We start from the raw sequence: 25,675 nt of genomic DNA on the forward strand, positions 1-25,675 counted from the left end.
AGTCGGGAAGCCGGCGGACCTAATCCCGACAGCCGGCTTCACGACTGCTTAATCCCGGCGAGGGTTAAATGACAGGCGTCTAAATCTAGACGCCTGTCATATTACTGACACCGGGAGACCGGCGCCTGGCATCCCGATCAAAGGGACACCGGGTACCAAGCTCGGACAGCCGCGGGGGGGGAGGGTTAGGTTTAGGGATCCCGGGGGAACCTTAGAGTTAGGCACCCCCCCCCGGGAGGCTAGGTTTGAACTAGGGGAAGAGGGGTTAACGTTAGGCACCCCCGGGGGGGACTTAGGGTTAGGCGGCGGGGAAGGGGGGGTTAGGTTTAGGAACTTAGAGGGGGGATTAGGGTTAGGCACTGGGGGGGAAGGTTAGGGTTAGGCACCCCTAAGGAAGGGTTAGGGTTAGGGGGTAGAAATAGGTTAGTGAATACTTACCTTAGGACAATCAGGATTTCCTCCTCTGCCGGGATGCCGCTGTCGGGATTCCAACCGCCGGGCATGATTCCACATCCTAATCGGGACTTTGAGGAGAGAGCCCTAATCTAACACTCTCATTCTAAAACAGTCTTTAGGTGGACTTTTATTTTTTTATCTTCACCATTTTAGTGTTTATAATATTTGTCTGACTGTATGTTTATGTATTGGTATGTTATATATTTAATATTATAGGTGCAAAATTATCTATGCCATTGGGTTTGATTTTTTAAAGAAACCGTCCATCATTTATGTGATTATTACTCATTCAGCGCTGGTTCCCCCTTTTTTTATATGTGTATTTTTGTTTGTTATTGGGACTGACAATCCCTTTTACCAGTTGCTCTCATCACAGCGCGTCATTACTGTTTATCTTATTACAACTAAAGGGTAGTTCACACCTGAGGAAAAACTAGTCAGAATTCAAAAGACAGACATTATAGCAGACAGGCAGGAGGCCAGAGCAAACTCACACCCTAGAACTGAGCTCTACACCAGGACAGGAGGAAGTGGGCTTTTTACAGATACTGTACATAGAAAACAAAATCTTGCTCCAGCCTGACATCTCTTCATTTACATTTTATAAAATACTATATGTGACTTTGGGGTCTATGTACTAAGCAGTGATAAGTGACAGAGTGAAAAGTGATGATTGTGATAAGTGCCAGCCAATCAGCTCCCAACTGTAATTTTCAAACACAGCCTGTGAGATGACAGTTGGAAGCTGATTGGCTGGCACCTTATCACAGACTTATCACTTTTCACTGTCACTTATCACTGCTTAGTACATAGACCCCTTTGTTTTTTTACGTGTTTTGTAATGTGTCATTCAAGACAAAATAAGTTACCTCTTTTCTTTGAAAATGTAAAAATTACATTACTTAAATCAGTGTTATCCAGCTTATGGCCTGACACTACTTCCTTGTTGACCCTGCTTACCTGAAATCCTCCAAAGTATAGTATATAATGTATTATATTATTTATTAATGGTAGAATGCTGTCAAAGTGGCAGCACAGTGTCAAAGTGAGTAGCATTGCTGTCTCACAGCACTGGGACACTGGGTTACATTCAGGTTTGCCCCAGTCCACCAACATATCGTCAGTTTAACTGACTTCTGAAGAAATGGATCTCATCCTAGTGTTTGAGACAGAGGATGATGTAAGTTATAATACTACATAAAGCATTGTGTAATAGTATTTGCAGTATACAAATAAAGGATAATAAATAATCAGGAGGATTGTTGCATTTAGCTGACGCATACCTCTCTCCACCTGTAGGAGGCACTATGGGATGCACTCTTACAGGGTGAAATAGACATGGTGGTGTCTGACCATTCACCATGTACAGCAGACCTCAAACTCCTGAAAGAGGGTGATTTCATGAGAGCCTGGGGAGGGATTTCTTCTTTACAGTTTGGTGAGTATTCATTTATTTCACATGACAAATGCTACTGGGTAGTCTGGGCACCGTTATGGTGTTGGCATCCTATTCTGCATATAATTAAAGGCCCTTACTTTCAAATTAACCAGCACAGGTGACCCAGCCGTTGCCAGTGACATAGGAGTTTAGGGTATGAAGATGTTTTTATTCTATTGCCTAAACACAGTGGAAGAAAAATATGAAGAACACCGCAATGTGCCTTGGTTTTGCCCCAATGCAACTCAATGGTCAACCGCATCAAAATCCAGGGTGCTATAAAGCTCCATGCAAAGCAGTGATACAAACAAGGTAAATTTAGGGACAACATTACAAGGGAAACCGGGATGTAGTCAGCATCCCGACGATCTGGATGCCGGCGATCAAAATCCCGTCTCCGGAATCCCGATAGCAGTCTCAATCCCGGCTCCAGAATCCCAACCGCTGACATCCTGATGGTGAGTATTAGGGTTAAGTTTAGAGTTAAGCACTAGGGGCAGGTTTAGGGTTAGGCTGCGGGGGGAGGGTTAGAGGGCCTGATTCATTATGGATCGCAATTACGCATGCAGATGGGCGATTGTTATGTACTGCACATGTGTATGCATCACAATGCGCAAAGGCATCACTGCAATCACAGAGTCATCGCAGAGTGATTAACAGGAAGAGAGCGTTTGGGGGTATTGACGGGTGGGGTGATCGGCGAAATGCAGACGTGCCATTGCGTTTGAACGCTGTTACAGGGGCGTGCATAAATTTGCAACTTAGATGGCATACGCAGCTTGTGTACTCACTGCCTACAGGAATTTTAGCAATTTCTGAGTAAGGTCTGACCTTGTGTATTTGTGTGTGAGGCTCCGATATTACTTGATGGTACCGATGTTTTCGCAGACTTGCAAGGTATTACGGATGTGAGCAAGGGGAAGTGGGCGTCTTTATGTTGGGCTGCGATGGCATTGTGATTGCAAACATTAGCATATTTTCGTAGCAGATCTGTGTGCTTAATCGCAGCTGCAATAGCGTTCTGTAATGAGTCAGGCCCAAAGTGCAGGAGGGGAGGGTTAGGCTGCGGGAAAGGTGGGTTAGGGGGAGGGTTAGAATAGTTACAAAACTCTGTCGGGCTTCTGACTGTTGGGATGCCGATGACAGTATTCTGATCGTCAGCATCCTGGTCACTGGGATCCCGTACCCAACCCATGCTCATGATAGCTTACATTCTAAAGAGAAGAGATAGGAGCCGTGTAATATGATGACAAGAAGATTGATACGGATCAGACAGTGGTCCGGTAGACTTTGGTGAATAAGAACGTTTTCAGAGAGAATTTAATACAATAGAAGTTGAGCGAGAGTGAGACCGCTATAAGAAGGAAGAGACTCAAACATTTCATAAATGCACATTTCCAAAGACGTAACAAAGAAAATACAACCTAAATACTTTGCTCCCTTTTCTGTAGTCTATTAACACTTAAGTTTATTTTGTATCACCATTTTTACATGCAAATTTAAAGCACATTGGGCCTGATTGAGAGGTGGACAGAAGCGTCCGATCTTTTAATACTGCACATGCGTACTGATGGTTACTGCCTGGAAATGCATATCGGAATTGCATAGAGATCCATGCAATTTCGAAGGGCGTTCCTGGCGGTGACGGGGGGGTGGGTGGATAACCACAGCGGGCGTTACTGCCAGGAACTGAGTCGAAAGATGTAGTTCCTCTGGCGGCCATGTACCACCAGACATAGGGTTGCTTTAATGTCTGATGCTGTAGCCAATGTCCGATTGATGATGGGTCTATGGATGCACATCGGTAAATATACGCCACGACTCGTGGGAATCTCAACAGGACACTAATTGGCCATGGCATTACCATAGAGCTACTACTGCGTCCACCACAGAATCAGGCCCATTGAGTCCTATTGTGAAAAAAGTGCAATATAAATAATATTATTATTATTAACTAAATAATATACTGTTGCATTCACTTTTAATAAATAATATAGCACCCCCTATCACTAAATAATATAGTGCCCCTGTGATGTTTTTAATTATTCATGGTCCCATTATAGGAATACAGTATAAAGTAAAATAGAGCCTCTATTCATTTTTGTTTAAAATCCAAATGTGCCTCTCAAATATAATCATATTCTGATTTTTACTTTTTTGGAATTCATTTTTGTTCTGATTACCACCAAAATGATTTGTATTGTTGTGGTGGACTGACTGGAGGAGCCCATCACATGTTCCTCCTACCTGGAGTTTAGCAGCAGCACAGCCTCATGGATGTGACTTATTGTGAGGCTGTGACTGCTGCTCTGTCGGCTGCCTGAGACTGCTGCTGGAGAGTATACTGTATGGACACTACAGGTGGCATAATGTGTGGGGACTACAGTGTAGTATAATGTGTGGGCACTAGAGATGGCATAATGTTGGCACTACAGGTGGCATAATGTGTGGAGACTACAGTGTAGCATAATGTGGGCATTAGCGGTGGCATACTGTGTGAGCACTACAGGTGGCATATTGTGTGGGGACTACAGTGTGGCATAATGTGTGGGGACTACAGTGTAGCATAATGTGTGGGCACTAGAGGTCACAATATGTGGGGACTACAGTGTAGCATAATGTGGGGGCACTACAGGTGGCATAATGTGTGGGCACTATAGTGTGGCATAATGTGTGAGGAACTACAGTGTGACAAAATGTGGGGGACACTACAGTGTGGTATAATGTGTTGGACACCCACTGCATCTCTATGTCACCCACTGCCTGTCACCTCTCCCTGTCCCCCACTGCCTCTCCCTCTCCCTGTCAGCCACTGTCTGTCATCTCTCCCTGTCACCCACTGCCTCTCCCTGTACCTGTCACCTCTCCCTCACCCACTGCTTTTCCCTGTCACCTCTCCCTGTCACCCACTGCCTATCCCCTCTACCTTTCACCAACTGCTTCTCCCTGTCACCTTTCACCCTCTCCCCTGTAACCCACTCGCTCTTCCCTCTCCCTGTCACCCACTGCTTCTCCTTATCACCCTCTCCCTGTCACCCACTGCCTCTTCCCTCTCCGTCATCCACTGCCTCTTCCCGCTCCGTCACCCACTGCCTCTTCCCGCTCCGTCACCCACTGCCTCTTCCCTCTCCGGAACCCACTGCCTATTCCTCTCCGTCACCCACTGCCTGTTATGTCTCCCTGTCACCCACTGCTTCTCCCTGTCACCTTCTTGCCTCTCTTTGTCTACCTCTTGCCTCTCCCTGTCACCCTCTGTCACCCACTGCACTTCGAACTTGGAGTAGGGCGGAGGAGAGGGGCCCAAAGCAAATTTTTGCACCTGGGCCCACCACTCACTAGTTCTGCCACTGCATCGAAGGCCGTATGGCCTCCGGTGAAGAAGTATTGAAGTATTGAACTCGCTGCAAAGGATACTTAAGTATCCAACTCGCAGCGGGGGAACGTGACACTGGAGCAATTCATTATTGTTCCGGTGAGGGGACAACTGCTCCAAAAAGCAGTTGTCCCCGTGGTTAGTATTGCAGCTACTTTTCTAGAGGCGTTACTTACCTGCTCCCCATCGTCCTGGCTTCACAATCGCATGCGTGACCACGGGTCAGGCATGCACATAGCCACCAGGGAGGTAGTGAGGAGGCAGCGGAGGGATCCGCTCGGATCCCTCTTCACATTTCTGGATTTCCTTCCCATAGGAAGGAGCGGGGATCCGAGAGCAAGGGTCGTCTGAAGATGGCGCTTGTTCTTGGCAACAAACTCCGAAAACGTTCTGTTTTGGGGGTGTGCTGAATACCAAGGGGGTCCTATCGGACCCCTGATGATGAATGGTCCTGTAACTTAAATATGCGGGGGCTAGCGTTTCCACATGGTTACCGTGCCATTTATCCTATAATGAATAGGCCCCTTAGTGTCTGTCTGCTGCCTCGCCATTAATAAAATGGCTCAGATGGCACAAATTCACCTCTGACGTGGGTGGTCAGAGATACTGTTAAGAACTGACTCCCCCTCTTGATTGTAATTCATTGAGTTCTCTGATTCTATCCTGTTGATCAGTTGACCATGTGTCTCGGATTTGAGTATTGATTAGGTGTGTATTGTATTTTATGCCATGTATGCTGTTGTTTTCTCCTGTGATTTATGTTCTCATGTGAACTATTACCCCTTCACCAACTCTCTCCTTTCGGTACCTTTCCCTCCCCATCTCCTTCTGCTTTTTCTTGTAACATATTAATAAAAAATAAATTAAGTTAAAAAACACTAATTCACTGGTACATTAATTGGCTCTCCAATGTAGAATGAGTTATTGGCTGGGTGCTTGCCTGTGTCATGAGCGGTCAGCTGATTAGGAGCGGTTTAGTACATGTACCCCTTGGAGGCAGCAGTGAGAGGTTGTAATCAGTGGGGAGGAGAGGCAGCAGTCACCAGCCGATGGAGGGTGCGGGAAGTAAATGCCCATCATATAACATGTCCTTTCATTTTCCTTAAGGACTGTCTCTCTTCTGGAGTTCCGCAAGGGTGCGAGGGTTCTCTCTGACAGATGTGTCTCGCGTGTTGTGCAGCAACCCAGCCAAACTGTGTAGCCTTTACAATCGCAAAGGATCCATTCAACTGGGGTATGATGCTGACCTGGTCATCTGGGACCCTGACAGTGAATTTCAGGTAAGCAAAATGGTGGGAGTAGTTTTAATGTACTGTATTGACATAAATAGCTAAAACTGTATGAGATTTACTAAACCATTACAAACACATACACATGGTGCAGGTGGCTGCGCAGTCTGTGATTACTTTCTATGATGCAGGCGCAGTTTTGCCCATACGTGGGATGCATCTGCATTCAGAATCCGGCCCAAGTGTATTTGCCTTCCTTTCTGGCATAGTATTTTAAGCAAGAGCACAAAATAATTGTTTAGTGACATTTGTATTTTTTGTGTGCAATACTGAATCACAACGTTATTGCACTTACACCCTTTCCTGTTATCCCTTTACCACACTGCAGTAATGAAAATCTATATATAGTTAACCCCATCGGTTAGTGTATTACTTGTGATCCTATATCCCTTGCGGAGCGCTGGCTAGCCTAGTCTGGGAACAACTAGGTCATGTGTTCCAGCACCTCATGTACTTAACGCAACGTAATGCTTTACATATACTCATATATATTACTATCGGGATCAGGTTGTTTAGACTACATTATACTTGCTAAGTCAGAGATGGTCTCTTCCTGCGTGATGTTTAGTAGAATATCTCACTACTGTCTCTTGTATCTTAGTATTGTGTTTCTTTGTTGTTTTTATAGGTGCAGGAGAAGAATATTCATCATAAGAACAAGGTATAGCCATACTGCAAGGGAATGCAATATGCTCATGGAAATGTATTAGCTTTGGTTTAATATCGGAAATATAACCAAGTTAGGTATTTATCACTAAAATAAAAACAACCCCCCTCCCCCCATATAGTGTATGAAGAATAGAAAAGACTTTTGGTAGAAAAGAGGGAATGTGGAAAGTCTAGGTTGCTCTTTGGAAAGGCGTTATAGAGTGTGTGCATTATGCCACGGCAGGGGCAGGGCCTAATGAAGTGGTCTGCAGCACATGCTCTCCGGGAGTAGGCAAGTATGACATAGAGCAAAACAATATATACAGTCACGCGATAGGTAATATTCTGGTATCTCAGGGCAGCAAATTTATTTTATGTTTCATTTACAATGACTTTTCAAGCTTTTCCAGAACTTCTTTTATCATGACTACATAAAACATTCAGTTAAAATAAATGTAAAGGATACTCCTCCCACTGATGACAATACTGTCCACCTGTAAAGCACAACCCCATGAGAAAAGGAGGTTGACGGTAATTCACAAGAAACCCCTGAACTTGTATAAGATTGACATGTAGATCACACCTACCACAAACATACAGTACTTACAGTATAAAACTTGCAAGGATGAAAATACTACTTTGAACACCAAGGGGCCTAGTGCTAGAACTGTAACCAAGGGTCCTAGTGCCATAACTGTAACCAAGGGTCCTAGTGCCAGAACTCTAACCCAGGGTCCTAGTGCCATAACTGTAACCAAGGGTTCTAGTGCCATATCTGTAACCAAGGGTCCTAGTGCCAGATCTGTATCCAAGGGACCTAGTGTCAGATGTGTAACCAAGGGTCCTAGAGCCAGATCTGTAACCAAAGGTCCTAGTGCCATATCTGTAACCAAGAGTCCTAGTGCTAGATCTGTAACCAAGGGTCCTAGTGCCATAACTGTAACCAAGGGTCCTAGTGCCAGAACTCTAACCCAGGGTCCTAGTGCCATAACTGTAACCAAGGGTTCTAGTGCCATATCTGTAACCAAGGGTCCTAGTGCCAGATCTGTATCCAAGGGACCTAGTGTCAGATGTGTAACCAAGGGTCCTAGAGCCAGATCTGTAACCAAAGGTCCTAGTGCCATATCTGTAACCAAGGGTCCTAGTGCTAGATCTGTAACCAAGGGTCCTAGTGCCAGATCTGTAACCAAGGGTCCTAGTGCTAGATCTGTAACCAAGGGTCCTAGTGCCATAACTGTAACCAAGGGGCCTAGTGCCAGAACTGTAACCAAGGGTCCTAGTGCCAGAACTGTAACCAAGGGTCCTAGTGCCAGATCTGTATCCAAGGGACCTAGTGTCAGATCTGTAACCAAGGGTCCTAGTGCTAGATCTGTAACCAAGGGGCCTAGTGCCAGAATTGTCACCAAGGGACCTAGTGCCAGATCTGTAACCAAGGGGCCTAGTGCCAGATCTGTATCCAAGGGGCCTAGTGCCAGATCAGTATCCAAGGGGCCTAGTGCCAGATCTGTAACCAAGGGTCCTAGTGCTAGATCTGTAACCAAGGGACCTAGTACTAGATCTGTAACCAAGGGGCCTAGTGCCAGATCTGTAAACAAGGGTCCTAGTGCCAGATCTGTAACCAAGGGTCCTAGTGCCAGATCTGTAACCAAGGGGCCTAGTGCCAGATCTGTATCCAAGGGACCTAGTATCAGATCTGTAACCAAGGGTCCTATTGCTAGATCTGTAACCCAGGGGCCTAGTGCCATATCTGTAACCAAGGGGCCTAGAGACAGATCTGTAACCAAGGGGCCTAGTGCTAGATCTGTAACCAAGGGACCTAGTGCCAGATCTGTAACCTAGGGGCCTAGTGCTAGATCTGTAACCAAGGGGCCTAGTGCCATATCTGTAACCAAGGGGCCTAGTGCCAGATCTGTAACCAAGGGGCCTAGTGCCAGATCTGTAACCAAGGGGCCTAGTGCCAGATCGGTCACCAAGGGATCTAGTGCCAGATCTGTAACCAAGGGGTCTAGTGCCAGATCTGTAACCAAGGGGCCTAGTGCCAGATCTGTAACCAAGGAATCTAGTGCCAATTCTGTAACCAAGGGGCCTAGTGCTAGATCTGTAACCAAGGGGCTTAGTGCCAGATCTGTGACCAAGGGACCTAGTGCCAGATCTAACCAAGGGACCTAGTGCCAGATCTGTAACCAAGAGACCTAGTGCCAGATCTGTAACCAAGGGGCCTAGTGCTAGATCTGTAACCAAGGGACCTAGTGCCAGATCTGTAACCTAGGGGCCTAGTGCTAGATCTGTAACCAAGTGGCCTAGTGCCATATCTGTAACCAAGGGGCCTAGTGCCATATCTGTGACCAAGGGACCTAGTGCCAGATCTAACCAAGGGACCTAGTGCCAGATCTGTAACCAAGAGACCTAGTGCCAGATCTGTAACCAAGGGGCCTAGTGCTAGATCTATAACCAAGGGACCTAGTGCCAGATCTGTAACCTAGGGGCCTAGTGCTAGATCTGTAACCAAGTGGCCTAGTGCCATATCTGTAACCAAGGGGCCTAGTGCCATATCTGTAACCAAGGGGCCTAGTGCCATATCTGTAACCAAGGGGCCTAGTGCCAGATCTGTAACCAAGTGGCCTAGTGCCATATCTGTAACCAAGTGGCCTAGTGCCATATCTGTAACCAAGGGGCCTAGTGCCATATCTGTAACCAAGGGGCCTAGTGCCAGATCTGTAACCAAGGGGCCTAGTGCCATATCTGTAACCAAGGGGCCTAGTGCCAGAACTGTAACCAAGGGGCTTAGTGCTAGATCTGTAACCACGGGGCCTAGTGCCAGATCTGTGCCAGCACTGAGTATCTACCACAAAGACAATTACTTAGATGAACAAAGTAAAATAGATAGATGTGGTGACAGTGATGATGATGATGATTATTATTTGGGCGACATATTACAGGCCGCCCAACATTATTTTCCAGATTAACCAGAAAGCTTAACTCAAATCTAAATACTTTATAGATATTATTTGTACATGCCGCAGCTTGGCAAATTCACTTCTAATTTTGTCGGTACAAAGGAGGAGTAAGACTTTGGGCCGTATTCAATTGATTTCTAAAAATGTGGGGATTTCTTTCAGAACCCTTTGAACAGCATAATAATAATTGACCCCAAAAAATTTAGGAAGTTGCGTCTTTAGCGAAAAAGTACAGCATAATTTTTGGGTAAAAAAAATTAATAATTGAAAATGATAGAAAACAATTTTTTTTTCCAGGAAATTACTGTACCACGTAAATTGGGGGTATGTTAACATGGGTGCATTTACATATTCGTGTCGTAATAACGCAATTCTAAACACCCTAAAAAAAACGCCTGCTGTGACCAAATGCGATGTTTAAAACACTTGACACATCCAAACTACCCCCCGGAAAACCGGGGGTGTCCAAAGGGTTCTGAAAGAAATCCCCACAGTTTTAGACAAAAATGGGGATTTTGCATTTTTTTCCTCCTGATCTGGGATGGAGAAAACTTTCTCCAGTTTTTTTTTCGCATCACAGTACAACTCGACAAGTCAGTGATGAAGTTCAGCTGCTAATGTGCCCTTTAGACGCAGAAATCTGATCACTCTCCGCACCTCAATGTTTGACCATGTTTCCTGCCAACCCCGCCATCTTACAACTGATGTCAGGCCAGTATGACTGATATGAGGCACAGTCTAGTGGCCGTGAGGGGAAGTAGTGCTCTACCTGCTCTGGCCTGGCGGGAAATTAGAATGAAATAGAGAACATTACACATGTGAGATGTCTTATTACCTTACTTAATGAACCACCCTTGTATAATATAAAACCAAAGGTCAATTTTGCAATAGCAATAAATACCAGAGTCTCAATTAAAAAATATAGAAACATGACAGCAATACTAATCAGACAAAGTCCCATTTCTATTAACACTTTAGTGCACTAGTCATGTTCATGTTCTAGTACATTGATTGACTATAAGCATACTTGCCTACTTTTGAAAATGACTTTGAGGGAGATTGTAGATGGCTGCAGAATGCGACGCGCCATTGTGGGGGCGTGGTCTGCTCCATCCAAAGGGCGTGTCTAACTCCACCTATGGGCGTATATATTCCTATAAGCTGACGCCCTAGCTCCCCCACTGACATTAATACATCTCTACCCTGCCATATTGACATTAATAGATTCCCCCCCAGACACACACATTCATTTATATGAATAGATTCACACACACACACACACACACACACATCCTATGAATAGATTCATACACAGGGGCCCATTTATCAAAGTGCATTTGAGGTAAATTCCCCGAAAACACCTGTTTTCGGGGGTTTACCTCAAATACTTAGTATCCCCCGAATGTATGAAAGAGGAACCGCAGCAGGTATCGGAGATACCTGCTGCCATCTCTCCATTGCCGCCGGCAGCCGCCTCCCCCATAGGTTTCTATGGGGGATGCGATGCTGCCAAATGTATCAATATCAGGAATGCGAAGCATTCCCGATATTGGCCCCAGCAGCTAACGCTATCTAAAGATAGCGTTAGCCGCTGTTTCCTATGGGCACTTACCGCATATCAGCCGGTGGAGGGACCTGCCAGATCCCTCCGCCGGCAATCGGCGCCGCTCATGTGCAGTCCGCGGGACTGCGCATGCGCAGAAGCCCCGACTGCCCTCCGGAGACATCGCAGGGACGGGCTCTTTTCAGAGCCCGTCTCCCTGCATGTCCCGGATAATACATCCGGCAGATAGGATCGCATTTTGCAATGCGATCAGGGGCGGTACTGCATGCCCTGATCGCATTGCAAAATGCGATCATTAATAAATGGGCCCCACAGTCACACACAGACAGTCTCAGCACATCCCATGAATAGATTCACACACACACACAGTCTCTCACACACAGACACCCAGTCAGTCACACACATCATATGAAGATTTCACCTCCCCACACACACACACACATCACTACACACACACACATCACATTAGTACACACACACATACATCACATTACTACACATACATCACATTACTACACATCACATTACTACACACACACACACATACATCACATTAGTACACACACACATACATCACATTAGTACACACACACATACATCACATTAGTACACACACACATCACATTACTACACATACATCACATTACTACACATCACATTACTACACACACACACACATCACATTAGTACACACACACATACATCACATTACTACACATACATCACATTACTACACATCACATTACTACACATTCATCACATTACTACACACACATACATCACATTACTACACACACATACATCACATTACTACACACACACACATCACTACACATACATCACATTACTACACACACACATCACATTACTACACACACATACATCACATTACTACACATACATCACATTACTACACATACATCACATTACTACACACACATACATCACATTACTACACACACACACATCACATTACTACACACACATACATCACATTACTACACATTCATCACATTACTACACACACATACATCACATTACTACACACACATACATCACATTACTACACATACATCACATTACTACACACACATACATCACATTACTACACATACATCACATTACTACACACACATACATCACATTACTACACATACACACATCACATTACTACACATACATCACATTACTACACATACATCACATTACTATACATCACATTACTACACATACATCACATTACTACACACACATACATCACATTACTACACACACACATCACATTACTACACATACATCACATTACTACACATACATCACATTACTATACATCACATTACTACACATACATCACATTACTACACACACATACATCACATTACTACACACACACATCACATTACTACACACACACATCACATTACTACACACACACATCACATTACTACACATACATCACATTACTACACACACACACATCACATTACTACACATACATCACATTACTACACATACATCACATTACTACACACACATCACATTACTACACACACATACATCACATTACTACACACACACATCACATTACTACACACACATACATCACATTACTACACACACACACATCACATTACTACACACACATCACATTACTACACATTCATCACATTACTACACACACATACATCACATTACTACACACACATACATCACATTACTACACATACATCACATTACTACACACACATACATCACATTACTACACATACATCACATTACTACACACACATACATCACATTACTACACATACACACATCACATTACTACACATACATCACATTACTACACATACATCACATTACTATACATCACATTACTACACATACATCACATTACTACACACACATAAATCACATTACTACACACACACATCACATTACTACACATACATCACATTACTACACATACATCACATTACTACACACACATACATCACATTACTATACATCACATTACTACACATACATCACATTACTACACACACATACATCACATTACTACACACACACATCACTACACACACACATCACATTACTACACACACATCACATTACTACACACACACATCACATTACTACACATACATCACATTACTACACACACACACATCACATTACTACACATACATCACATTACTACACATACATCACATTACTACACACACATCACATTACTACACACACATACATCACATTACTACACACACACATCACATTACTACACACACATACATCACATTACTACACACACACATCACATTACTACACACACACATCACATTACTACACATACATCACATTACTACACACACACACATCACATTACTACACATACATCACATTACTACACATACATCACATTACTACACACACATCACATTACTACACATCACATTACTACACACACATACATCACATTACTACACACACATACATCACATTACTACACATACATCACATTACTACACCCACACATACTGTACATCACATTACTACACATACATCACATACAAACACACAGTAATAGATCGCCCTCCCTCCCCCACGGCACTGACATGAGTTATACATGTGGCAGGAGCTGCAGTGACCTCTAACACTCACAGTCTCAGGCAGCTCCTCTGTCTCTGTCTTCAGTGTCCTCCGGCGTTGGCTCCTCCCCCCTCCGTCCTCTGTCATCACAGGCTGGCCAGGGAATGCTGGGAGCATCAGTCTCTCCCAGCAGCAGTCTGTGAGCAGGGGAAGGCGTGCCCAGGAGACCTCACAGCAGCCACACTCCTGCCTCCCTGCACCCGGTGAGTGCGCCCCTTCGTCTTAAGCTCGGGCCCCGCCCGCGCAGTCTGGATTTTTAGACAGGGCAGAGGGAATGCGGGGGATTCAACTTACGTTACGGGGTTGCGGGAGCTCCCACCTTTATTCGGGAGACTCCCGCGAAAATCGGGAGGGTAGGCAACTCTGACTATAAGTTGATCTAGTATCATGTACTTTAGTGCACTGACTAGCTACAGGCTGGTCTAGTCCTGTGCATGTTGTAATGCAGGGCTGGGGAGGTGACTACACAGTTCTGGCTCTTGAACATTATAGAGTGTATTGTTTGTGATTGTTATAAGTATTACTATGTATAATATCTGTTGTGATAAACTACAGTACTTGAGGGGCCTATTCATCAACACTAAAATAACGTTTTTAAGGACATTTTCCTTAAATAACGTTATTTTGGTATTCATGAACAGACTTAACACAGGAGATATCACAGATATCTCCTTGCTAAGTTCCCCTGAGTAATTCCACACTCCCCATACATTAGTATGGGGATGTGGAAATTGTGGTATTCATCAAATTCCGAAAATTATCAATTTTCGGAATTTGATGCAGTTACTATTCGCCACTGTGAGGTGGCGAATAGCAGAATCCACTTACCTGTATCCGCGTGTGCAGGTCCCCCGACGAGTCCCTACGGCACTCTGCTCTGTCCTCAGGCTCCAGAGGCTGGTCTGTCATCTGTGCTCCCCAGCAGAGCACAAGAAAGTTTAGAAAAAGAAAAAAAAAATTTTTTTTTTTCTAATCTGTCATGTGGTCTGCAGGGAAACCACATGACAGACCAGCAGGACGGAGCCGGAGGCTGCTGCGCGGACAGGTAAGTCGGGGGGGGGGGGGAGGTGAGCGGAGGAGGGAGGGGGGTGGGGGGGGTCGGGACGGGTACGAAACTTAACGCATCTGTAGGCAGTGCTGCGCATGCGCTGGTTTTACAGATGTAACAGCGCATGCGCAGCACTGTTTCCAGATGCGATAAGTTAGTGTAGGCAGGGAAAAGTATCTATTTCCCGAAAAGCTGTCATCGCAAAAATGACAGCTTTTCGGAATAGATACTTGTGGAGAGGTGGAATGATGAATTCCACCTATAATTAGCTAGAACTCCATGAGAGTTCTAAAGCTAATTATCTCCAGAGAATTTTTACATTTAATGAATAGGCCCCTGAGTCTTGTTTCTGTACTATGTTTCTGTGTACTTTCTATGTACTTCTGTGTTTAAGACTTGTTTCTGTACTATGAAAAACATACTGAGGGCTCTATTCAAAATGTTAATTAACGTTCCTACTTGACGAGAGCGCCATAGCAATTCATCATTGCTACGGCGCGGATACAGCTGATCCGAAATCAACTGTCCCCACAAGTTTTTTGACTGTTCCTTTTGGAGCAGTGAAACCAGTGTGCCTGCATGACCTACAGGACACGTCTGTGCACAAAAGCCCCGCCGTCTGGCCGAAGAAGCCGGACAGAGACTAGTGTATGGGGACAGCGGGCAGGTGAAAAATGTTCATTGTCACCTGCTTTTGTTGAAATTAAGTGATGATGAATAGAGCCCTTTGTGTTATACTGTACTGTGTTCTAAAAAGTCATGGCAACCCCAGGGACTCACTGTAAGAACACATTTACCACAGCACTTCTTATACAACCTTATGGTGAAACTGTCCCTGATAGCTAATGCAGATTCTGTTTTACAGCTGACCCCGTATCTGGGATTCCTTCTTTGGGGAGAAGTTGTAGCAACTGTTGTTCGAGGTACTCTGGTTTATCACAAGGGCAAACACGCACCAAAGCCCACAGGAAAGCAACTTCTCATACACACTGTGGACCCTCCGGAACCTGGTGCGCCCTATTACTGAGAGCCTACCAAATATCCAAACCTATCCAAACATAATCCTTTTTAAATTGATCACTAAGGAATCTGTGCTTGCCTTGTCTAACCTTGGTTACTAGCTGATCAGCATTGTAATTGGCATTATTGTGAATAAAAAAATAAAGTGACAAAATCATTGATATGTGTTTACTAATAACTAATCAGACATGTTCTCATTGGAGAAGAAGAGAGCTTCTCAAACTTTCTGTACAATAGCTGGATTTCTGTTATACAGTTTCACACTAAAGGCCTGATTCTGATTCGCACGCAATCCGCATGCAATGCCAATGTTCATGTAGTCAAGTGATCCTTTGCAACTGCGCAACCGCAAACATTTCTAAAAACTGAAACGGAGCATACGTTATACAGAGTGTACACACAAAGGTGCTGTTTGGGATTGAGACAGGCGCCCTCTCAGAAATGTGACGTAAACGTGATGGGCGTTCCTGGGCAGTGACTGACTGGAAGTGGCTGCGTGCAAGTTTTTATGGTGGACCGATGGTGGCGTATAACTACGTGCCAGTCTGTGCACGGATGTAACCCCCCTTTTTCTAGGGTCACCAGGTTACTAACACCCTTGTTATCTAATGTACCCACCCTTAACATTCCTCTAAGTGGTGTACATCTTTTTATCAGTGCCTCCACCCAAGTATTAGTGGTCAGTCTGGGCCTACTTGGGAAAACCCAAATGTTAACAGGAATTAAGTAATTTGGGGTAGATAACTAAGTTTATAAATTATAATAGTAGTCCTGTTCAAATCCTGTCCCTCTTAGGTTTGGCGTTCACCAATAACTCTCAGTGCTCCTCCAGCTAAGTAACACACTTAGATTATAATTCATATATCTTTATATGAATACGTAATACCTAGGCAATAACAAATGTTTGCTATATACCTTAACTTTGAAATACACAGTTATACATGTTTATATATTCATACATTTTAATTGAACAATACATTTATACCACATCAGAATAATCTATATAAAGATATATTGATCCGTAAATAGAAACTATGCGGGAATATAGAATCTTACAGTGAATCCGACATCCCCGGAAATATTACAGTCATATACAGTTATCCATGTCCACTTGTGTGAATAGTCTCATACAGTAAAGTAGTTGGATCAGAGTAATAATGACGTATCATAAAGGCAGCAGAGGAAGTAGTCATAGAGTAATACAGGTTGAGTCTCCCATATCCAAATATTCCAAAATACGGAATATTCCGAAATACGGAATATTTTTAGCATGACTGAGACAGTGAAACCTTTGATTTTTGATGGTTCAATGTACACAAACTTTGTTTAAGGCACAAAATTATTAAAAATAAAGTATAAAATTACCTATAGGCTGTTTGTATAAGGTGTATATGACATATAAATGAATTTCATGTATCTACACAAACTTTGTTTGAGCCACAAAATTATTGAAAATATTGTATAAAATGACCTGCTGGTTGTGTATATAAGGTGTATATGACTCATAAATGCATTCTGTGTTTAGATTTGGGCCCTATTCCTAAGACATTTCAATATGGTATGCAATTATTCCAAAATACGGCATATTCCGATATCCAAAATACCCCTGGTCCCAAGCATTTTGGATATGGGAGACTCAACCTGTAATGACGTATCATAAAGGCAGCAGAGGAAGTAATCATAGAGTAATAATGACGTATCATAAAGGCAGCAGAGGAAGTAATCATAGAGTAATAATGACGTATCATAGAGTAATAATGACGTATCATAGAGTAATAATGACGTATCATAAAGGCAGCAGAGGAAGTAATCATAGAGTAATAATGACGTATCATAAAGGCAGCAGAGGAAGTAGTCATAGAGTAATAATGACGTATCATAAAGGCAGCAGAGGACGTAGCCATAGAGTAATAATGACGTATCATAAAGGCAGCAGAGGAAGTAGTCATAGAGTAATAATGACGTATCATAAAGGCAGCAGAGGAAGTAGTCATAGAGTAATAATGACGCATCAGAAAGGCAGCAGAGGAAGTAATCAGAGTAATAATGATGTATCATAAAGGCAGCAGAGGAAGTAATCATAGAGTAATAATGACGTATCATAAAGGCAGCAGAGGAAGTAATCATTGAGTAATAATGACGTATCATAAAGGCAGCAGAGGAAGTAATCATAGAGTAATAATGACATATCATAAAGGCAGCAGAGGAAGTAATCATAGAGTCATAATGACGTATCATAAAGGCAGCAGAGGAAGTAATCATAGAGTAATAATGACGTATCATAAAGGCAGCAGAGGAAGTAGTCATAGAGTAATAATGACGCAACATAAAGGCAGCAGCGGAAGTAATCAGAGTAATAATGACGCATCATAAAGGCAGCAGAGGAAGTAATCAGAGTAATAATGATGTATTATAAAGGCAGCAGAGGAAGTACTCATAGAGTAATAATGACGTATCATAAAGGAAGCAGAGGAAGTACTCATAGAGTAATAATGACGCATCATAAAGGCAGCAGCGGAAGTAATCATAGAGTAATAATGACGTATCATAAAGGCAGCAGAGGAAGTAGTCATAGAGTAATAATGACGCATCATAAAGGCAGCAGAGGAAGTAATCATAGAGTAATAATGACGTATCATAAAGGCAGCAGAGGAAGTACTCATAGAGTAATAACTATCGTATCATAAAGGCAGCAGAGGAAGTAGTCATAGAGTAATAATGACGTATCATAAAGGCAGCAGAGGAAGTAATCATAGAGTAATAATGACGTATCATAAAGGCAGCAGAGGAAGTAATCATAGAGTAATAATGACGCATCATAAAGGCAGCAGAGGAAGTAATCAGAGTAATAATGATGTATCATAAAGGCAGCAGAGGAAGTAATCATAGAGTAATAATGACGTATCATAAAGGCAGCAGAGGAAGTAGTCATAGAGTAATACAGGTTGAGTCTCCCATATCCAAATATTCCAAAATACGGAATATTCCGAAATACGGAATATTTTTAGCATGACTGAGACAGTGAAACCTTTGATTTTTGATGGTTCAATGTACACAAACTTTGTTTAAGGCACAAAATTATTAAAAATAAAGTATAAAATTACCTATAGGCTGTTTGTATAAGGTGTATATGACATATAAATGAATTTCATGTATCTACACAAACTTTGTTTGAGCCACAAAATTATTGAAAATATTGTATAAAATGACCTGCTGGTTGTGTATATAAGGTGTATATGACTCATAAATGCATTCTGTGTTTAGATTTGGGCCCTATTCCTAAGACATTTCAATATGGTATGCAATTATTCCAAAATACGGCATATTCCGATATCCAAAATACCCCTGGTCCCAAGCATTTTGGATATGGGAGACTCAACCTGTAATGACGTATCATAAAGGCAGCAGAGGAAGTAATCATAGAGTAATAATGACGTATCATAAAGGCAGCAGAGGAAGTAATCATAGAGTAATAATGACGTATCATAGAGTAATAATGACGTATCATAGAGTAATAATGACGTATCATAAAGGCAGCAGAGGAAGTAATCATAGAGTAATAATGACGTATCATAAAGGCAGCAGAGGAAGTAGTCATAGAGTAATAATGACGTATCATAAAGGCAGCAGAGGACGTAGCCATAGAGTAATAATGACGTATCATAAAGGCAGCAGAGGAAGTAGTCATAGAGTAATAATGACGTATCATAAAGGCAGCAGAGGAAGTAGTCATAGAGTAATAATGACGCATCAGAAAGGCAGCAGAGGAAGTAATCAGAGTAATAATGATGTATCATAAAGGCAGCAGAGGAAGTAATCATAGAGTAATAATGACGTATCATAAAGGCAGCAGAGGAAGTAATCATAGAGTAATAATGACGTATCATAAAGGCAGCAGAGGAAGTAATCATAGAGTAATAATGACATATCATAAAGGCAGCAGAGGAAGTAATCATAGAGTCATAATGACGTATCATAAAGGCAGCAGAGGAAGTAATCATAGAGTAATAATGACGTATCATAAAGGCAGCAGAGGAAGTAGTCAGAGTAATAATGACGCAACATAAAGGCAGCAGCGGAAGTAATCAGAGTAATAATGACGCATCATAAAGGCAGCAGAGGAAGTAATCAGAGTAATAATGATGTATCATAAAGGCAGCAGAGGAAGTACTCATAGAGTAATAATGACGTATCATAAAGGAAGCAGAGGAAGTACTCATAGAGTAATAATGATGCATCATAAAGGCAGCAGCGGAAGTAATCATAGAGTAATAATGACGTATCATAAAGGCAGCAGAGGAAGTAGTCATAGAGTAATAATGACGCATCATAAAGGCAGCAGAGGAAGTAATCATAGAGTAATGACGTATCATAAAGGCAGCAGAGGAAGTACTCATAGAGTAATAACTATCGTATCATAAAGGCAGCAGAGGAAGTAGTCATAGAGTAATAATGACGCATCATAAAGGCAGCAGAGGAAGTAATCATAGAGTAATAATGACGTATCATAAAGGCAGCAGAGGAAGTAATCATAGAGTAATAATGACGTATCATAAAGGCAGCAGAGGAAGTAATCATAGAGTAATCATGACGTATCATAAAGGCAGCAGAGGAAGTAATCATAGAGTAATAATGACGTATCATAAAGGCAGCAGAGGAAGTAGTCATAGAGTAATAATGACGTATCATAAAGGCAGCAGAGGAAGTAGTCATAGAGTAATAATGACGTATCATAAAGGCAGCAGAGGAAGTAATCAGAGTAATAATGACGTATCATAAAGGCAGCAGAGGAAGTAGTCATAGAGTAATAATGACGCATCATAAAGGCAGCAGAGGAAGTAATCAGAGTAATAATGATGTATCATAAAGGCAGCAGAGGAAGTAATCATAGAGTAATAATGACGTATCATAAAGGCAGCAGAGGAAGTACTCATAGAGTAATAATGACGTATCATAAAGGCAGCAGAGGAAGTAATCATAGAGTAATCATGATGTATCATAAAGGCAGCAGAGGAAGTACTCATAGAGTAATCATGACGTATCATAAAGGCAGCAGAGGAAGTACTCATAGAGTAATCATGACGTATCATAAAGGCAGCAGAGGAAGTACTCATAGAGTAATAACTATCGTATCATAAAGGCAGCAGAGGAAGTAGTCATAGAGTAATAATGACGTATCATAAAGGCAGCAGAGGAAGTAATCATAGAGTAATCATGACGTATCATAAAGGCAGCAGAGGAAGTAATCATAGAGTAATAATGACGTATCATAAAGGCAGCAGAGGAAGTAGTCATAGAGTAATAATGACGTATCATAAAGGCAGCAGAGGAAGTAGTCATAAAGTAAACTTATGCGCTGACCTGTTGCTCTGACATCCTCTATACTCTATCTGCAACTGTAGTAATATACCGTACTTATTTATCACAACAAAAGTGTATATCCTGTAATTGCCAACACTTGTATTTCTAGTTGGAGCTGCTGCAAAGTTTAAAGTTGAATTGCTTTATCCCCTGGAATTAGCAGTTTTCCTAATGAAAGAATACCTGAAGGCCTGTCATTGAATTACCTCACATAAAGTTGTTATATAGATGATACCTCAGTGAGGGGAGGATATATTTCAATATATGTAATCCTCTGGTACAATTAATGCTCCTAATATGCTCCCCCAGCTCTCCTCTCACGCTGAAGATTTCTGAGTGTTGAGTGTAATATTGTGAAATATTGTGTTCTGATCACTCACTGCCTGCTCTCCTATCACTCACGGCCTGTTCTCCTATCACTCACTGCCTGTTCTCCTATCACTCACTGCATGCTCTCCTATCACTCACTGCCTGCTCTCCTATCACTCACTGCCTGCTCTCCTATCACTCACTGCCTGCTCTCCGATCACTCACTGCCTGCTCTCCGATCACTCACTGCCTGCTCTCCGATCACTCACTGCCTGCTCTCTGATCACTCACTGCCTGCTCTCCGATCACTCACTGCCTGCTCTCCTATCACTCACTGCCTGTTCTCCTATCACTCACTGCCTGCTCTCCTATCACTCACTGTCTGCTCTCCTATCACTCCCTGCCTGCTCTCCTATCACTCCCTGCCTGCTCTCCTATCACTCACTGCCTGTTCTCCTATCACTCACTGCCTGCTCTCCGATCACTCCCTGCCTGTTCTCCTATCACTCCCTGCCTGTTCTCCTATCACTCACTGCCTGCTCTCCGATCACTCACTGCCTGTTCTCCTATCACTCACTGCCTGCTCTCCTATCACTCACTGCCTGCTCTCCTATCACTCACTGCCTGTTCTCCTATCACTCCCTGCCTGCTCTCCTATCACTCCCTGCCTGCTCTCCTATCACTCCCTGCCTGCTCTCCTATCACTCCCTGCCTGTTCTCCTATCACTCCCTGCCTGTTCTCCTATCACTCACTGCCTGTTCTCCTATCACTCACTGCCTGTTCTCCTATCACTCATTGCCTGCTCTCCTATCACTCCCTGCCTGCTCTCCTATCACTCCCTGCCTGTTCTCCTATCACTCACTGCCTGCTCTCCTATCACTCACTGCCTGCTCTCCTATCACTCCCTGCCTGCTCTCCTATCACTCCCTGCCTGTTCTCCTATCACTCCCTGCCTGTTCTCCTATCACTCATTGCCTGCTCTCCTATCACTCCCTGCCTGCTCTCCTATCACTCCCTGCCTGTTCTCCTATCACTCACTGCCTGCTCTCCTATCACTCACTGCCTGCTCTCCTATCACTCCCTGCCTGCTCTCCTATCACTCCCTGCCTGCTCTCCTATCACTCCCTGCCTGCTCTCCTATCACTCCCTGCCTGCTCTCCTATCACTCCCTGCCTGTTCTCCTATCACTCCCTGCCTGTTCTCCTATCACTCCCTGCCTGTTCTCCTATCACTCACTGCCTGCTCTCCTGTCACTCACTGCCTGCTCTCCTATCTAGCTGACAGCTATAGTGAGCATTTCTACAGTAGGTGAATGATATATCTCATATGTCTGCCATTGGTACTATGTGGGTGCTCACCACCTCCTATAGTAGCGGGGGCTTCTGCTATCCAGGCTCTGCTCAGCTGACAGACCCTAGAATTTTGCTAAATGCAGCTGTCTACTACCGGGCGGCTGAATAGTCCGGCCCCTTAGTTGCTGCATTGTCTCCTATTACAGCCCAGCCCCCTCAGCTGACTGACTCATCTCAGCTGCTGCTGACCTCAACTCCTGTCTGCTCACCTCCTAAACTGCAGGCGCGCCCCTCTCTTGGAACGCTGCCTCTTAGCAGTGAAGATGTGCCGCAACTACACCTTCAATGTCAGCTTGTCACTGTCAGTTCCCACCTCCACTACCACACAGTCGCTGGCCACCGCAATCACCTCTCTGGGTAAGGTAGGGTGAGTACCACTTCTCCCATCAGCTTCCCTGCTCCCTCTCTGACTCCACCCCCCTGTGCCCAAAACTGCTCAGGACACAGGGGGGTGACACTGTAGGGAGAGATCTGCAGACTCTGGGCCTGATTCAGACCCACTCGCGAGTGGCTGTCCGCTCGCAAGTGGGTCGATGGTCTGCACTGCGCATGCGCACGACGTAGTGTCTGATCAAAGAGGGCGTGCTGTCGATGTTGATTGGGCGTGCCTCCCAGACGGAGGCGTTCCCAAGGGAACGCCTACCGTCAGAAGCCGGCCCCACTGACATCACTAGTGATGTCAGTGGGAGTGATTTTGGCTCTGATAGAGCCAAAATCACTCTGGGCCTTGCGGTTGAGAAACTCAACCGCAGGCTTCGGCTCGCAGTGGCGATGGTCGCGATGGTCAAGACCATCGCGACCATCATCCTGCACGCTCGTATATGCTGTGGGTGGTGACCCACAGCTATACGAGCGTCCAGGAGGACGCTCCATAATTATGGAGGTGGGCCCTGATTCAGAGCGAGCGCTCTGGTCAGAGCGTCCGGCTCTGAATCAGGGCCTCTGTCAGCTGTGCTGAGAGCTGTTCTCTATCTCCTGAAAACCGTACTCTCTTTCTCTGACAGGAACCAACTTACTCCCAGCTGTATCACTCCACCCCCTTCCTCCGCAGTGCATGTACATCCCACACACTGTGCACATCCTCACCACAGAAAAAAATGTACCACATCAACCCATATATAAATACATGAATCACATATACCTATAATACATGAATTAAATCATATATAGCAGACACTCCAACGTGACCCGTTCCATTAGGTACAAAATGCTCTGCTCCTGGACTTCCCTCTTAATTTATGATTGCAGACACCTGAGCTGAAACACCTGTCTCATTAATTACATAGTTCAACACAGGTGACTGCAATTATACATTAGGTGGGAAGTCCAGAAGCAGAGTATTTTGTACCTAATGGAACAGGTCATGTTGGAGGGTAGGATATAGTTTACATATTTGTTTTTCTTTTACATAATTGTAGCAACACATACATGTTTATTAATATATGCAACATATTTTTACCAACTTTAACTAATTAAATTCCATCAAGTGTAAATATATGAAATATACACCCATATATACATTCTTATTAATTCAGTATATTTCTCTAACCCGTAACCTGGGTTACACGGACGCTAAATTATTAAGAAGGGCCTAGAAACCCACAGCCTGTCCAATCATTTTAGAATTTCTCATGAATGTAATGTGAAAGGTGTCAAACAATTTATGGGCATTCAGAAAATCAAAGCCTACCTGCATTTGCTCTTTTGGGACAGTAACCTTCTGTGGACCACTGGAGAGTGTTGCTTGAAGAGAGGAGGAAAGGAATCCTGAACCTCCCATTTATACTCCCTTTAAGCACCTAGCCTGGGGCCGAACACGTTACGGTTCCATTTTTTATCAACCCATGATGTGTCTGATGTATTAAGCATTTCTTTATTAATTGCCGTGTTCAAAAATAAATGTGTATTTTACGTACTACAATATAGTATATTTGCCCATTTTTCTATCTTTTGAGTGCTACTATGTTTGAGAAAAGTTGAAATACACCATCGAATAGAGGAGAATATGGACCCCTTGCTTGTGTTTGGAATAATGTGACTGAGTATTACGTTTTTAAATGTTCACAGAAGAATGACATCATCTCATAAAGAAAGACTCTTTCATTTATTGCTAGCAGTGACGCATGTGTTAAACATTTGTTTTTAACTGTTGTATGGATTTTCGTTGCCTGTGGTGGGCATGACAAGTTTAACATATTGGCAGCTCTAGT

The 25,675-nt window shown here is 43.5% G+C and overlaps 1 protein-coding gene across 1 annotated transcript in view; it reads left to right on the forward strand.

Moving 5' to 3' along the window:
• LOC148517044 (allantoinase, mitochondrial-like) overlaps nucleotides 1-16,464 on the forward strand; it is a 74,634-nt gene extending 58,170 nt beyond the window's left edge. The window contains exons 8-11 of the mRNA XM_088479287.1: nucleotides 1,756-1,894; nucleotides 6,375-6,547; nucleotides 7,185-7,217; nucleotides 16,288-16,464. Coding sequence (XP_088335413.1) covers nucleotides 1,756-1,894; nucleotides 6,375-6,547; nucleotides 7,185-7,217; nucleotides 16,288-16,449 — 507 coding nt within the window. The 3' untranslated portion in view covers nucleotides 16,450-16,464. The remainder of the gene's footprint in view (nucleotides 1-1,755; nucleotides 1,895-6,374; nucleotides 6,548-7,184; nucleotides 7,218-16,287) is intronic.
• The last annotated feature ends 9,211 nt before the right edge of the window (nucleotides 16,465-25,675 follow it).

The sequence above is a fragment of the Taudactylus pleione genome, unplaced genomic scaffold, assembly GCF_031769625.1.
Source record: "Taudactylus pleione unplaced genomic scaffold, aTauple2 ptg000229l, whole genome shotgun sequence".
NCBI lineage: Eukaryota > Metazoa > Chordata > Amphibia > Anura > Myobatrachidae > Taudactylus > Taudactylus pleione.